This window comes from Martes martes (genome assembly GCF_963455335.1).
Source record: "Martes martes genome assembly, chromosome: 6".
NCBI classification, from domain to species: domain Eukaryota; kingdom Metazoa; phylum Chordata; class Mammalia; order Carnivora; family Mustelidae; genus Martes; species Martes martes.
This window is the reverse complement of record NC_137893.1, coordinates 21,511,023-21,526,155: the sequence shown is the minus strand read 5'-3', so window position 1 is coordinate 21,526,155 and position 15,133 is coordinate 21,511,023. Positions and strand designations below refer to the sequence as shown.

Sequence of the window (15,133 nt, the reverse complement as noted above, 5' to 3'; positions counted from 1 at the left end):
AAGACCACGACCCGAGCTGAAACCAAGAGTGAGACACTTAACCAGCTAAGCCACCCAGGCATCCCTGAACAGCTGTTCTTATAGAAATTTGCAATCTTTAAAAAAAAGCAAACAATTTTATTTATGAGAGAGAGAGAGAAAGCATGTGGGGGCAGGGGCAGAGGGAAAGCAAGAGAGAAAAAAAATTTTTTAAGGTTTTATTTATTCATTTGACAGAGAGCACAAGCAGGGGGCGCAGCAGGCAGAGGGAGAGGGAGAAGCAGACTCCCTGCTGAACAAGGAGCCTGGCATGGGGCACCATCCCAGGACCCTAGGATCATGGTCTGAGCTGAAGGCAAACACTCAACCAACTGAGCCACCCAGGTGTCCCTAGAGTGAGAATTTCAAAACTGAAAAACTACATGGGTCAGTGAACTAAACACAGAAATAAAGTCATGAGCTTACACGGTAGAGGGGTGGTGGGTCTCTCAGACATTCTCAGGGTTTGGTTTTTGTGCCACCTGTTTATCTTTTTAGATATGTATTGATTCAATATAGAGCATTTTACAGTCTGGCTTTCTGTAACTGAGTTTAAAAGCATGTTAGTGTTTTTTTGTTTTTTTTTTTTTAAACAACCTTGAATTTGTTTTCAGATTTCTTCAGAGGCCCCACAGTAGCAAATATCCGCCTGGCTGGTTTAGAGTATGTTCTGCACTTCACTGCACTGAATGGGAAGATTTATTTTCGGAGCTATAAGTAAGTACATTTTGTAGGATATTTTTGAATCCAGGGTTAGCATTTTAGTGTGACCTTTGTAGAGCTCAAACTCGGAATTGGTGTTTGGTCAAAAGTTTGTTTGGAGAGTTTGCAAACTCATAGCGACACAGCAGGTCTGTGCTGTTCCTCACATCTGTCATTCCCCTGCTCACTCCTGCCTCTGAAACCCTGCTTTTCCAGGGCCTCAGAGCATCTGATGCGACACTCCTCTGAGCTTAGAACACTAATTCAGTCTTGACCCTACTTTATGCGGTATCTCTTTTTTTTTTCTTTTCTTTTTTTAAAGATCTTTTATTTATTTGAGAGAGAGAGAGAGTGGGTGTAAGGGCAGAGGAAGGAGAGAAAGTCCCAAGCAGATGCCTCGCGGAGCCTGACTCAGGGCTTGATCCCATGAGCCATGAGATCACGACCTGAGCCAAAACCAGGAATTGGACACTTAACTAACTGAGCCACCCAGGTGCCCCCCCCCCCCTTAAGATTTTATTTAGAGAGAGAGAACAAGCAGGGGAAGTGGCAAGCAGATGGAAGGGAGAAGCAGGCTCCTGCTGAACAAGGAGCCCCATGCAGGGCTCGATCCCAGGACCCTGGGATCATGACCTGGGCTGAAGGCAGCTGCTTAACCCACTGAGCCACCCAGGCACCCCCCGGCTCCTTCTTTTTCATGACTGGGTTTAGAGCACCAAGACACAAGTCTTAGGCCAGCCAAAGCAAATCTCAAAACTCTGAATCTAAAAACTAGAGTTTGAAAGGAATGAGAAGATTCAGTGGCTAGACTCATTTTACTCTTTCTCCAGCCTAGACCTTCCAGCTCTACTCTTACCACAGTATAAATGTAAATCCTAACACTGATTTTGTTTTCATTAAAAGCTTAATGATATGCTGCAATTGTCAAGCCTTTTGAGGTAATCGTGAGATATATATATATATATCCGTGTGTGTGTGTGTGTGTGGATACAAACATAGATATATATTTTATTACATACATTCTTTTTTTTTTTTTAAGATTTTATTTATTTATTTGACAGACAGAAATCACAGGTAGGCAGAGAGGTAGGCAGAGGAGGGGGTGGATGCAGGCTCCCTGCTGAGCAGAGAGCCCGATGTGGGGCTCGATCCCGGGACCCTGGGATCATGACCTGAGCCGAAGGCAGAGGCTTAACCCACTGAGCCACCCAGGTGCCCCCAAACATTCTTTTTTAAAATAAAGCATTGGCACTGGCTGATCAAGCCCACACACTCCTGGAGAATATATTAGTTCCCACAAAGTGCCTGCCTTTGTACATAGGATTGAGACTAATGTCTGTTTTTGAGTTACGGCATGGCAGTGCAGCCTGTTCAGTGTTGACAGTGACTTCTTTGTGTTAGTGCTGTATGTGCAACCATTTGTGGACTTCAGCATTTCATCCACAGTTTTACATTTTTTTGAATTAATTATTTTTTTAAGGAGAGAGAGTGTGTGTGTGTGTATGTGCCCAGGTGCAGAGCAGGGGAGAGGCAGATGGAGAGGGAGAGACAGAAAATCTCAAGTAGGCTCCCTGGTCAGCGCAGAGCCAACATGGGCCCAATCTCACAATTCTGAGATCGTGATCCATGTTGAAATCAAGAGTGAGACGCTTAACCAAGTCACCCAGGTGCCCTTTTTTTTTTTTTCAGTGAACTCTACCAACAATGTCTGGCTCGAACCTATGACCCCGAAATCAAGAGTCTCGTGCTCTACCGGCTAAGCCAGCCAGGCCCCTAATTTTGTTCTTTTGTTCATGATGGAATACCTAGTTGACCAGCTTATGTTAAAGAATGTCCAAATGAATTTAAATATTCACCTCTTCTCAGTAATTCCCATCTTTGTCTCAACTGTATTGAATCAGAGATACTTCGTTCTTTTCACCGTGATTGGTATCATCACTTCTATTTGTGTATTTTCCTTTTGTTTAGATAGTAATAGGCAAAATGTAATAAAGTAACCACATGATCGATACTCATTTTTATTTTTATTTTATTTTTTTAAAGCAATCATTTTGAACTTGCTGAGATTGAAAGCCTTAAGTCTGTTTGAGTTTCCAAACTTAACTTTGGTGCTATGAAGAATATATAAAGTAGATGACTCCAATTTATAGAATTGGAAAGACAAAAAATCACAAACATAAGAAAAATATTTTTGAAAATTTACTGTGATCAGCCCACCTGGAGATATAAAGGAGATAAAAATATAAAGAGCAACATCTTTGAGAATGAGAAATGAATGACAGTAATCTAAAACTCTTATTGTAAACAGTGTCAAAGAAAGTATTCACTTGTATCAGAACTCGTATTTAGTGAAAAGAAAGATTAATTTGTAAAGAAAGAAATGCAGAGAAAATAAAATGGACAGAAAATTAGCAAATCAGACATCAGAACGTGGATAAATTAAGCAGTGTAATTACACATATACTCACCTACTTACTTTAAGAATTGCTGGAATCGGGGCACCTGGGTGGCTCAGTGGGTTAAAGCCTCTGCCTTCAGCTCAGGTCATGATCCCAGGGTCCTAGGATCGAGCCCCGCATCAGGCTCTCTCCTCTGCAGGGAGCCTGCTTCCTCCTCTCTCTGCCGGCCTCTCTGCCTACTTGTGATCTCTTCCTGTCAAATAAATAAATAAATAAAATCTTAAAAAAAAAAAAAAGAATTGTTGGAATCACATTAGGTTAGCATGGCATGTCCCATGATGAAAAAAAAAAAGGTGTGAACTTTTGAGAGCAGAGACCCTAGTATAAATTTAATCCCAGTTGTTTTATACAGGCCTAGTAATACATGCTAGCTATTGATTTATAATAGAAAATGGACTGTGTGATTGAGAGCAAGCTGCTAGTGGAAAAAAACAAATCATCAGATGTAGATTAGCTTAGTCTGCAGAGGCTGTGCCGCCCTTGGGAGAGGAAGGAAGAAGTGGTCCGAGGGATGAGCATCACCTCTGAGCCCACTGAGCTGGCTCTGGACCAGGCTTAGCTGCATGACCTAGGCAGGTCACTTCTTAGGGCCTCCGTTTTTCCTCTGCAAAAGGTAGTGAGTGATACCATTCATGTGATTCTGCGGTCCCTAAAAGATCAATAGTAATTCCTTTATAAGGGGGTGGGGGTTGTATATAGAGGTGGGAAGATGCTGGAGAAGTGTGTCTCACTTAGTGTGGTTCCTTAGGCACTCTTGCAAGCTACACTTAGGTGTCCTGCCCTCTTTTACTTGGAACCAGCCCTTAAGCAGTTGGTAAAAGGTAATAGTTACCATTGGTGCACATTTGTAAAGTTAATAAGGTTAATCTTAGAAAATGGCTTTGAATTTTTTGGATGAAAGAAAGTGTAAACATGAAATTATATTAATATAACCTTTGATTTGACCTTTTGGGGGGAATAAATCATTGTTAATGACCTCTTCCCATGTATTGTATAATAATTCCTCATATGTGAGTGACCGTTTATATTCCTTGGAGAATTTTATTCACTATAAAGTCAAAGCCATGCATATAAAACAGGAAATTTTTAGTAACTGCCACATTTGCCTTTGCCATGACATTGGTTAGGTTCTATGGGGAGAAATATGCAAAACAAGGAAGTATTAGCATACCTTAAAAAGCAAACAGCATTGTAGGCATGGAGTTTAAGTAATGAAAAACATCAGCAGAAGAGAGGGATATGGAAGGGAGAAAAATAGGGAAATTACAACTTGAACAAGAATGGTAATGGCAGTCTTCCTCCAGGAATAGGCAAATAATGTTTTATTTTTATTGATTAATTGATTGATTTTATTTATTAGAGCGTGCACAAGCAGGAGGAGTGGCAGGCAGAGAGAGAGGGAGAGGCAGGCTCCCCAGCAAGCAGGGAACCCAATGTGGGGCTTGATCCCGGGACCACAGGACCATGACCTGAGCTGAAGGCAGAAGCTTAATGGACTGAGCCACCCAGGTGCCCTGCAAATATTGTTTTAAAATATATGGAAATTGGGGCGCCTGGGTGGCTCAGTGGGTTGAGCCGCTGCCTTCGGCTCGGGTCATGATCTCAGGGTCCTGGGATCAAGTCCCGCATCGGGCTCTCTGCTCAGCGGGGAGCCTGCTTCCCTCTCCCCCTCTCTCTGCCTACCTCTCTGCCTACTTGTGATCTCTCTCTGTCAAATAGATAAATAAAATCTTAAAAAAAAAATATATATATATATATGGAAATTACCCATCAACATAGCTAATAGCCTGAGCCCTTTTGAGAAGGAAAGAGTTGGGATGTCTTTTCATCCCTGCATCCTGATGTACCATAGAGCCTTGCAGAATTGAATGTCTCTTTTGATTTAGAGCTTACAGGGAGACAAAACAAAACAAAGCTTGAGGTTAGGATCCAAGATGGAGATTGATAGGCATATGATGTAACAGTTCTGGGTGTAGGCTGGAGACATGATGGCCTGGAAATGAAATGTCTATCTTAAAAAAAAACTGCGGTGTGTATGGTGGGATGGGGGTGAAGGAAAGCGTTTTAATCTTTTTATTTATTTATTTATTTATTTATTTTGAAAGATTTTACTTATTTATTTGACAGAGATCACAAGTAGGCAGAGAAGCAGGCAGGGGATGGGGCAAGGGAAGCAGGCTCCTTGTTGAGCAGAGAGCCTGATGTGGTGCTGGATTCCAGGACCTGAGATCATGACCTGAGCTGAAGGAAGAGGGTTAACCAACTGAGCCACCCAGGTGCCCCTTAATTTTGCTTTTAATGAGTCAATGTCAGTCTCTTCTTTTTGCTTAGTGTGATCACAAAAATCATTTGTAAGTTCTTTATTAATACATTCCCTCTGAGGAAAAGTAAACAGATGGTTTTTTAAAAAAGATTAATAATACTTTTAGATTCTAAACCAGGAAATCAAAGAAAAACTTAAACAATTCATGGAAACCATTGAGAATGAAGACACATTGGTCCCAAAACCTATGGGCAAATGTGGTCCTAAGGGGGAAATACATAGCCATCCAAGCCTCACTCAGAAAAATTGAAAAATCCAGAATACACCATATCTCTTTATACCTTAAAGAACTGGAAAGTCAACAACAAATTAAGCCAACCCCACACACAAGAAGGGAAATATTTAAAATTAGAACAGAGATCAATGAGATAGAAACTAGAGATACAGTAGAACACATCAACAAAATGAAACTGGTTTTTTGAAAGAATCAATAAGCTCAATAAACTACTGGCCAAACTAATCCAAAAGGAAAGAGAGAGGGCCCAAATTAATAAAATTACGAATGAAAGGGGAGAGATCACGACTAACACCAAAGAAATGGAAACAATCATCAGAAATTATTATCAACGGTTATATGCCAATAGGTTAAGCAACCTAGAAGAAATGGGTGCATTCCTGGAAACCTGTAAACTTCCAAAACTGATTCAGGAAGAAATTGACAACCTGAATAGACAATATCTAGTATCGAGATTGAAGCAGTGATCAAAAACTTCCGAAAAAACAGGAGCCCAGGATCTGATGAATTCCCTGGAGAATTCTACCAACATTCAAAGAAGAAATAATACCTATTCTTCTGAAGCTGTTTCAAAAATAGAAACAGAAGGAAAACTTCCAGACTCTTTCTGTGAAGCCAGCATTACCCTGATCCCCAGACCAGGCAAAGACCCCATCAAAAAGGAGAATTTCAGGCCAATATCCTGATGAATATGGATGCCAAGATTCTCAACAAGATCCTAGCTAATAGGATTCAACAGTACATTAAAAAGATTATCCACCATGACCAGGTGGGATTTATCCCTGGGATGCAAGGTGGTTCAACACTTGCAAATCAATTGATGTGATAGAACAAATCAATAAGAGAAGAGAGAAGAACCATGTGGTCTTCTCAATTGATGCAGAAAAACCATTGGACAAGATACAGCATCCATTTCTGATTAAAATGCTTCAAAGTATAGATCCCTATACTTTGGGATATGTGAGAACATTGTGAGAACATTCCTCAACTTCATAAAGTCTATGAAAAACCCACAGTGAGTATCATCCTCAATGGGGAAAAGCTGACAGCCTTCCCTTTGAGATCAGGAACATGACAAGGATGTCCACTCTTGCCGCTGTTGTTCAACATAGTACTAGAAGTCCTAGCAACAGCAGACAACAAAAAGAAATAAAAGGTACTCATGTTGGCAAAGAAGTAGTCAAATTCTCTCTCTTCGAAGATGACATGATACTTCATATGGAAAACCCAAAAGACTCCACCCCCAAACTACTAGAACTCATACAGCAATTCAGTAATGTGGCAGGATACAAAATCATTGTGCAGAAATTCGTTGCTTTCTTATACATTAACAATGAAAATATACAAAGGGAAATTAGAGAATCGATTCTATCTACTGTAGCACCAAGAACCATAAGATACCTGGGAATAAATCTAACCAAAGAGGTAAAGGATCTGTACCTGAGGAACTACAGAACACTCATGAAAGAAATTGAAGAAGACACAAAAACATGGAAAAGCATTCCATGCTCATGGATCTGAAGAATAAACATTGTTAAAGTGTCTATACTGCCTAGAACCATCTATACTTTCAGTGCCATCCTGATCAAAATTCCACGGGCATTTTTCGAAGAGCTGGAACAAACAGTCCTAAAATTTGTATGGTTCCATACCCCGAATTGCTAAGGAAATGTTGAAAAAGAAAAAACTGGGGCATCACATTGCCTGATTTCAAGCTTTACCACAAAGCTGTGATCATTAAGACAGCATGGTACTGGCATAAAAATAGACACATAGACCAGTGGAACAGAGTAGAGAGCCCAGATATGGACCCTCAACTCTGTGGTCAAATAATGTTTGACAAAGTGGGAAAAATAACCAGTGGAAAAAAGACAGTCTCTTCAATAAATGGTGCTGGGAAAATTGGGCAGCTATGTATAGAAGAATGAAACTTGACCATTCTCTTACACCATAGTTTACAAAGATAAACTCGAAATGGATAATAGACCTCAACGTGAGGCAGGAATCTATCAAACTCCTAGAGGAGAACATAGGCGGTAACCTCTTCAATATCGGCCACAGTAACTTCTTTTAAGACATGTCCCCAAAGGCAAAGGAAACAAAAGCGACAATGAACTTTTGGGACTTGATCAAGATCAAAAGCTTCTGGGGGTGCCTGGGTGGCTCATTGGGTTGGGTCTCCACCTTTGGCTCAGGTCATGATCTCAGGGTCCTGGGATCAAGCCCCACATTGGGCTCTCTGCTCAGCAGGGAGCCTGCTTCCCCTCTCTCTCTGCCTGCTTCTCTGCCTATTTGTGATCTTTCTCTCTGTGTCAAATAAATAAAATCTTAAAAAAAAAAAAAGATTAAAACCTTCACAGCAAAGGAAACAGTCAGCAAAACAAAGAGGCAGCCCACAGAATAGGAGAAGATATTTGCAAATGACACTACAGACAAAGGGCTGATATCCAAGATCTGTAAGAAACTCCTCAGACTCAACACACACAAGATAGATAATCATGTCAAAAAATGGGCAGAAGACATGAACATGTATGTCTCCAAAGAAGACATACAAATGGCTAACAGACACATGAAAAATAGCCATCAGGGAGATTCCAATCAAAACCACATTGAGGGGGCGCCTGGGTGGCTCAGAGGGTTGAGCCTCTGCCTTCAGCTCAGGTCATTGTCTCGGGGTCCTGGGATTAAGCCCCACATGGGGCTCTCTGCTTAGTGGGGAGCCTGCTTCCCTCTCTCTCTGCCTACTTGTGATCTCTCTGTATCAAATAAATAAATAAAATCTTAAAAAAAAAACCACACACACATTGAGATACCACCTTACACCAGTTAGAATGAAAAAAATTAACAAGGCAGTAAACAAGTGTTGGAGAGGATGTGGAGAAAGGGGAACCTTCTTACACTGTTAGTGGAAGTGCAAGTTGGTGCAGCCACTTTGGAAAACAGTGTGGAGATTCCTTAAGAAATTCAAAATAGAGTTACTCTATGACCCTGCAATTGCAGTACTAGGTATTTACCCCAAAGATACAGATGTAGTGAAAAGAAGGGCCATCTGTACTCCAGTGTCCACATAGCAACAATGGCTAGAATTGCCAAACTGGAGAGAGCCAAGATGCCCTTCAACAGATGAATGGATAAAGAAGATGTGGTCCATATATACAATGGAATATTACACCTCCACCAGAAAGGATGAATACCCAACTTTTATATCAACATGGATGGGACTGGAGGAGATGAGGCTGAGTGAAATAAGCAGAGAAAGTCAATTATCATATGGTTTCACTTATTTGTGGAGCATAAGCAATAACACGGAGGACATTGGGAGTTGGAGAGGAGAAGTGAGTTGGGGGAAATCGGGGAGATGAAGCATGAGAAACTGTGGACTCTGGGAAACAAACTGAGGGGAGGGGAGTGGTGGGATAGGTGAGCCTGGTGGTGGGTATTAAGGAGGGCACATATTGCATGGAACACTGGTTGTGGTACATAAACAATGAATCTTGGAACATTGAAAAAAAATTACAAAAAAATTCAAGGAAGTTTGGCAAAACTGTAAAAAAAAAACTAAGAATGCTCAAAATGATAATAATTTTAGATTTTACTGTTAAAAGTTTAATAAAGAAAATGAATTATAAGTCTGTCACCAGAAACCATACATAGAAAACTGAAAATTGGAGAAAGTTTTCTTCTGTTTCTGTCAATTTGATCTGCCAATAAACCTGCCCAGTGAGGTAATTCAGGCAAGATCGTTTACACAGGGGCACCTGGGTGGCTCATTCAGTTAAGCGTCTGGCCTTCAGTTCGGGTCATGATCTCTGAGTCTTGGGACTGAGTCCTATGTTGGGCTACCTGCTCAGTGGGGAGTCTGCTTCTCCCTCTCCTTCTGTCCTGCATGCCCATCCCCCACCCCAGCTTATGCTCTCTCGCTCGCTCTCAAATAAATTAATAAAAATCTTTTAAAAAGATCATCTACACAGACAGTATGGCACTGTAACTTAGTTCTTTGGTAAATAGCAGCATATGTATATATATATATACTATATATACACACACATACACGATAAATATATGTAGTTAATTGGAAATAATCTTAATTATATACTCAAAAAATTACTTTGGTAGGAGGATACTTGCATAGATAAAAAGGTACTTGGGTAATGTGAATCCGTCAGGCATGCCATGAGCTGTTCTAGATCTACAACTTTTCCATTTAGCTGAAAATAACCATTTTAAGTGGTAGAAATACTTTTAGTTGGCTATTTTTCTATGTAGAGTTTCCCTGATTTCTTAAGTAGTCTATTGGACCCAAGATGTTAATCAAGATAGTAATCTTGTTATGAGTTCAGCTTTATAAATGTCATTTATTTGGAGGTATTGAATATGTGGATGCAAAAGCAGAAATAAGTGAGTTACAGCAGAGTCAAATGATCACTGCTGCCATATACCTTCAATCAGCTTTTAGGGAAGAGACCCTGATATTACCAACTTCATCTTCTGTTCCCCCACTGTGGGCCTGAGACTGGTGTACTCTCAGCGCTCTTTTCCTGGAACCACTATGAAGAGAGTGGTCTAAGCACCCTTATTTTGGCTTATTTCCCCTCTGCTTGCTCTCTTCAAGTCCCATACTAATACTCATGTGATCTTTTATTGTTAGTAGATCTTTTTTATTGTTTAACATGTCTGCTTTTTACATATCCTAGGTCGGTGTTTGTTTTGTTTTGTTTTTGCCTTGTTCAGTTTGGTGTAAATAACTGTGTCTGGTACAGCATATCTATCATTAAGACTCTTCTTACAGCCACTAGATGCACCTCCCACGGGGAGACCGTCTGCATGTAATGCCCAAAAGGCTGTTAATGAGCTTCTGCACACTCACTTCTGCTTTCTGGAGTTTGTTGTTCTTAGGTATTCCTTATTGTGCTTGTACTCTTATGTTCTGTCTCTTCTCTCATGTCATTTGTTGCCTCTCTCATATTCTACCTTTGGTGTGAAAAGTTTGATTTTTTTTTTTTTTTTGAAAAGTTTGATCTTTTATAAACATTGTTATTCATTTAATTCTTTTATTCCATGTAGAGATCTGCCCACTATAACAAATTGAGTTAGCTCAAATAATCTTCAGGTCTTTGAGCTATTCTTGTGGTATCATTCACAAAAAGAATTTGTTAGTCTCCTCTCTTTCTGTCTGTGTTGCTCATCTGTTTCCAGATCCAGAACTATTTTGACATATGGAATCTAGAAGGTTGTGGTTTTGTTATATTAGGGTTTTAAAGTTCATTCCAATCTATAGAGATCAGTATGTGTCTATACTATACTCAGAAGTGGATTCTGAATGGGTCTTAGAGAAATAAGAATTTGTTAATCATGTAAATGGAATGTTTCAAAGGCCCAGTTGAAATTGTTTTTATAATTATGTAAATCTATAAATAAGATGAAGAAGTCAAATCAAAGGATTCCATTTCTGGGGCACCTGGGTGGCTCAGCTAAGCATCTGCCTTCGGCTCAGGTCATGATCCCAGGGTCCTGGGATCAAGCCCTGCGTTGTGCTGCTTGCCTGCTCCGCAGCTTGTACTCTTCTCTCTCAAACCTTTTTTTTTTTTTTTGGAAAATTTATTTATTTATTTATTTGATAGAGATCACAAGTAGGCAGAGAGGCAGGCAGAGAGAGGGGGAAGCAGACTCCCTGCTGAGCAGAGAGAACCATGTGGGGCTCTATCCCAGGACCCTGAGATCATGACCTGAGCTGAAGGCAGAGGCTTAACCCACTGAGCCACCCAGGTGCCCTCTTCTTCTCTTTCAAATAAATAAATAAAATCTTTTAAAAAGGGGGGGATTTAATTTCTTAGAAGAATTGTCTTTCTTACTGTTTCTCAACAATATTGTGTGTGTATATATATATATATATTTTTTTTTTTTTTTTTAAGATTTTATTTAGGTGAAAGAGAGCGAGCACGAGTAGGGGGTGGGTCAGAGGGGAAGGGAGAAGCACACTCCTCACTGAGCAGGGAGCCAGATGCCGGGTTCAATCCCAGGATCCTGAGATCATGACCTGAGCTGAAGGCAGACACTTAACTGACTGAGCTACCCAGGTGCCCAACAATGTAGTATTCTTTTGTTTTCGATTTTTAAAAAGCAGCAAACCAAAGAATATACTTGGCCTACATGCAGAAGGTATTTAAGAAGCTTAGCCTCCTAAAGACTGTCATTTTATGAACTGTAATTCTCTTGAACAAAAATATTTGAGGGGATAGGACTTCCATCAAAGTCAAAGCAACATTTCTTTTTTTCCTGCTTTGTAAAGGTTGCTGTTGAAGAAATCTGGTTGCAGAACACCAAGGATTGAATTGGAAGAGATGGGACCCTCATTGGATCTGGTTCTAAGGAGGACACATCTGGCATCAGATGATCTTTATAAATTATCTATGAAAATGCCAAAAGCCCTCAAGGTTTGCTACTCTTCTTTCCAAAAGGGTTTGCAGCATAGGACACTAAAGAACATATAGAAAGAGATCAATGATACAGATAAAATTAGACTCTAAGAACAAAGAAAAGGAGGAAGAAGCAAATAAGCCAACCATAAAGGGTAATAAAAGAGTTGTAGAAAGCACACATCAACTATGGCTAAGAGCTTTCTGGTAGCCAAGACTGCTGGTTTTCAGCAAGAAAGAAAATTGGGGTATTGCGGAGATTGGGGATTTAGAGTACAGGATGTGTATGTAACCCATACTTGGATAAAACCTATTTTGACTTTTGAATGGTTTTAAAAAACAAGTAGAAATGGTATCTCTGGAATGCTAGTAAAGATTAAATGGTAGTCACAATTCCTTAAGCTAAACACAAGAAATTATCTCAATGCATGATAATGGTTAGCATAGTCTGTAGTTTTGCTTTTTGAAGTGTGGTCTGCCAGTTTACCTGGGAATTGTTAGAAATGCTAAATCTCAGGTCCCACCCAGATGTGTTGAATTATAATATGCATTTTAACAGGATTGCCAAGTGATTTGTATGTATTTAAGTTTGAGAAGAAAGGTCTATAGGGTTATAGATTATATTGAATAGGTGATCACTAATGGAAATTGTTAGTAAAATAGTTAATGTACACTAGATTTTTACCAGTTTATACATAAATACCATTATATATATAATTAATATATATAATTACGTGTTTATATATATATATTTTTGTTTCGTAGCCAAAGAAGAAGAAAAATGTCTCCCATGATACTTTTGGTACAACTTATGGAAGGATTCATATGCAGAAGCAAGACCTAAGCAAACTACAAACCAGGAAAATGAAGGGGTTGAAGAAGCGACCTGCAGAAAGGATAACAGAAGACCAGGAGAAAAAATCAAAGAGAACGAAAAAAAACTGATGGAACTTAGCCAGTGACTATAATGTTATTACTGTAGTCTGTTTACTTAAGAGAATTATCAATCATCAGTCATTTGTAAGTTTCTTACAAGATTTTATTAAATGTTTTTATAGTATGGTAATTTACCTAAACTATATATTATATATATTATGAACACTAATCTACTGGTATTAGGTTGAATTAAGCCTCTTTGTTTCTTCGTTTTGTTTTGTTTTTAAAGATTTATTTATTTGACACAGAGAGAGACAGCCAGAGAGGGAACACAAGCAGGGGGAGTGGAAGAGGGAGGAGCAGGCTCCCCGCTGAGCAGAGAGGCCAATGCAGGGCTCGATCCCAGGACTCTGGGATCATGACCTGAGCCGCAGGCAGACACTTTTGAGGTATATCCTGGTGGGTCATTTTCTCTCTATGTTATGGTATTCCCTCTGCCACATACCTCCACCCCCCAGCAAGTCTCATTGAGTTGGTAGGTGAGGAGGGATCTCCAGAACAACCAAACTTCTGGGTTAAGCTTTCAATAAAGGAAGAAAGCCATGGAAAGTAGAAATGGCCCAAAGGAACTGTATACACACCTAATAGAGTTACCTGGAAAGTTAACCCCATCTCCCAACACATACCTACGACCTGACTTTTGTTTTTCACTCTTCTGTTACTGTGCCTGAAATTCTTCCAGTTAGAGATTCATTTGAGATTTTTAACTTTGTGTTTTAAAACATTTCTCTTAAGAGCATGTCCACTAATTTTCTACCACCTCCACCTCCCCAAAAACCCACTAATATTCATGGTCATACACTAAAGAAAGTGCCTCTGAAGACGTCCAGCAGAGAAGACACAGCACACTGTGGAGCAAAACAAATCGGATACTGGACAGATTGAGGAGGGCACGAAGAACAGTTTTCACTTCAACCTCATCAGCCCTGCCCCTGTGACCCAGCTATCCGCCAAGAGAAACCTTCCAGCCTGCAGTTTCCCCAGGGAGGGGAGGGAGAAGGTGTGAGGGAGCACATGGCTCTCCTAGCCCTGCAGGATGCTGTCAGAGAGAACCCTCTTTCTAGCCCCACCCAAAATACTGAGATGTACTGCGCAGCCGGGGAGTGGACTGCACCTGGCCTAACAGCACCCAGGGCTCTCAGAGGGCAGTAAACAAACATGGACCGAGGAGACCACAGCATATCCTCCATTAGGAATCTGCCCGTGAGCCACTAGAAATGGCTTGCCTGCAGACCCCCACAGATGGTCCATGGCGCACACAACTCTCAGTGCCTCACCCATACGTCATCCCACCCCGTGGCCTGCCACCAGTGCACGAGGAGGGCAACACAAGTGAGCTGCTGGAAGTGGCTAGTGGATGTGTGCAGAAAGCAGTCCTGTTCTGGACTGGGAGAGATCACACAGATTCAGTCAGCACCGCCCTAGAGAGAGCAAACAAAAGGGCGATTTCAGCACCCAGTGTGGCTTCACAGGATCAAGAGAAGGCCTTAAAGTTTGTATAACACTGTCTCAGGGAGTAGGAAACAAATATGCCAACCACGGAGACGATGTAAAGCCTGAATGTGTCTGGATCTGAGCTATGTATTCACTGCAGACTGGCTAAAGCACTTTTTTTCTTTCACTGCCTCAATTCTCACCTAAGTATGATGAAGCATTCAAACCTGCAGGAACTGCATCCTCTCTCTCGCTTCCAACTTGACTTAAGAAGAAATAAACTAATAATATAGAAGCATGCTTCTTTCTGACTCCACAATCAGGCATGGAGGAAATGGACCAATCGAGAGTTGCTTTCTGCACAAGAACTGGCGGTATTGTGAGGGAGAGAAAGAATCAAGGCCATTGACGCTGTGGGTTACAATACTAACCTCCTTTGTTCAGCTGGCTTTTTTTTTTTTTTTTAAGATTTTATTTGTTTATTTGACAGAGGGAGATCACAAATAGAGCAGCAGGCAGAGACAGGGGAAGGGAAGCAGGCTCCCTGCTGAGCAGAGAGCTCAATGCGGGGCTCGATCCCAGGACCCTGGGATCATGACCCGAGCCAAAG

General features: G+C 40.7%; 1 protein-coding gene across 3 annotated transcripts in view; it reads left to right on the top strand.

The window, feature by feature from the left end:
- RPF2 (ribosome production factor 2 homolog) overlaps positions 1 to 14,928 on the top strand; it is a gene marked incomplete at its 5' end in the record, with an annotated part of 43,970 nt that extends 29,042 nt beyond the window's left edge. For all 3 annotated transcript variants that reach the window (XM_080806928.1, XM_080806929.1, XM_080806927.1), the window contains 3 exons: positions 633 to 735; positions 12,027 to 12,171; positions 12,919 to 14,928. In XM_080806928.1, the coding sequence (XP_080663054.1) occupies positions 633 to 735; positions 12,027 to 12,171; positions 12,919 to 13,098 (428 nt within the window). In that variant the 3' untranslated portion in view covers positions 13,099 to 14,928. The remainder of the gene's footprint in view (positions 1 to 632; positions 736 to 12,026; positions 12,172 to 12,918) is intronic.
- Between the last annotated feature and the right edge of the window lie 205 nt (positions 14,929 to 15,133).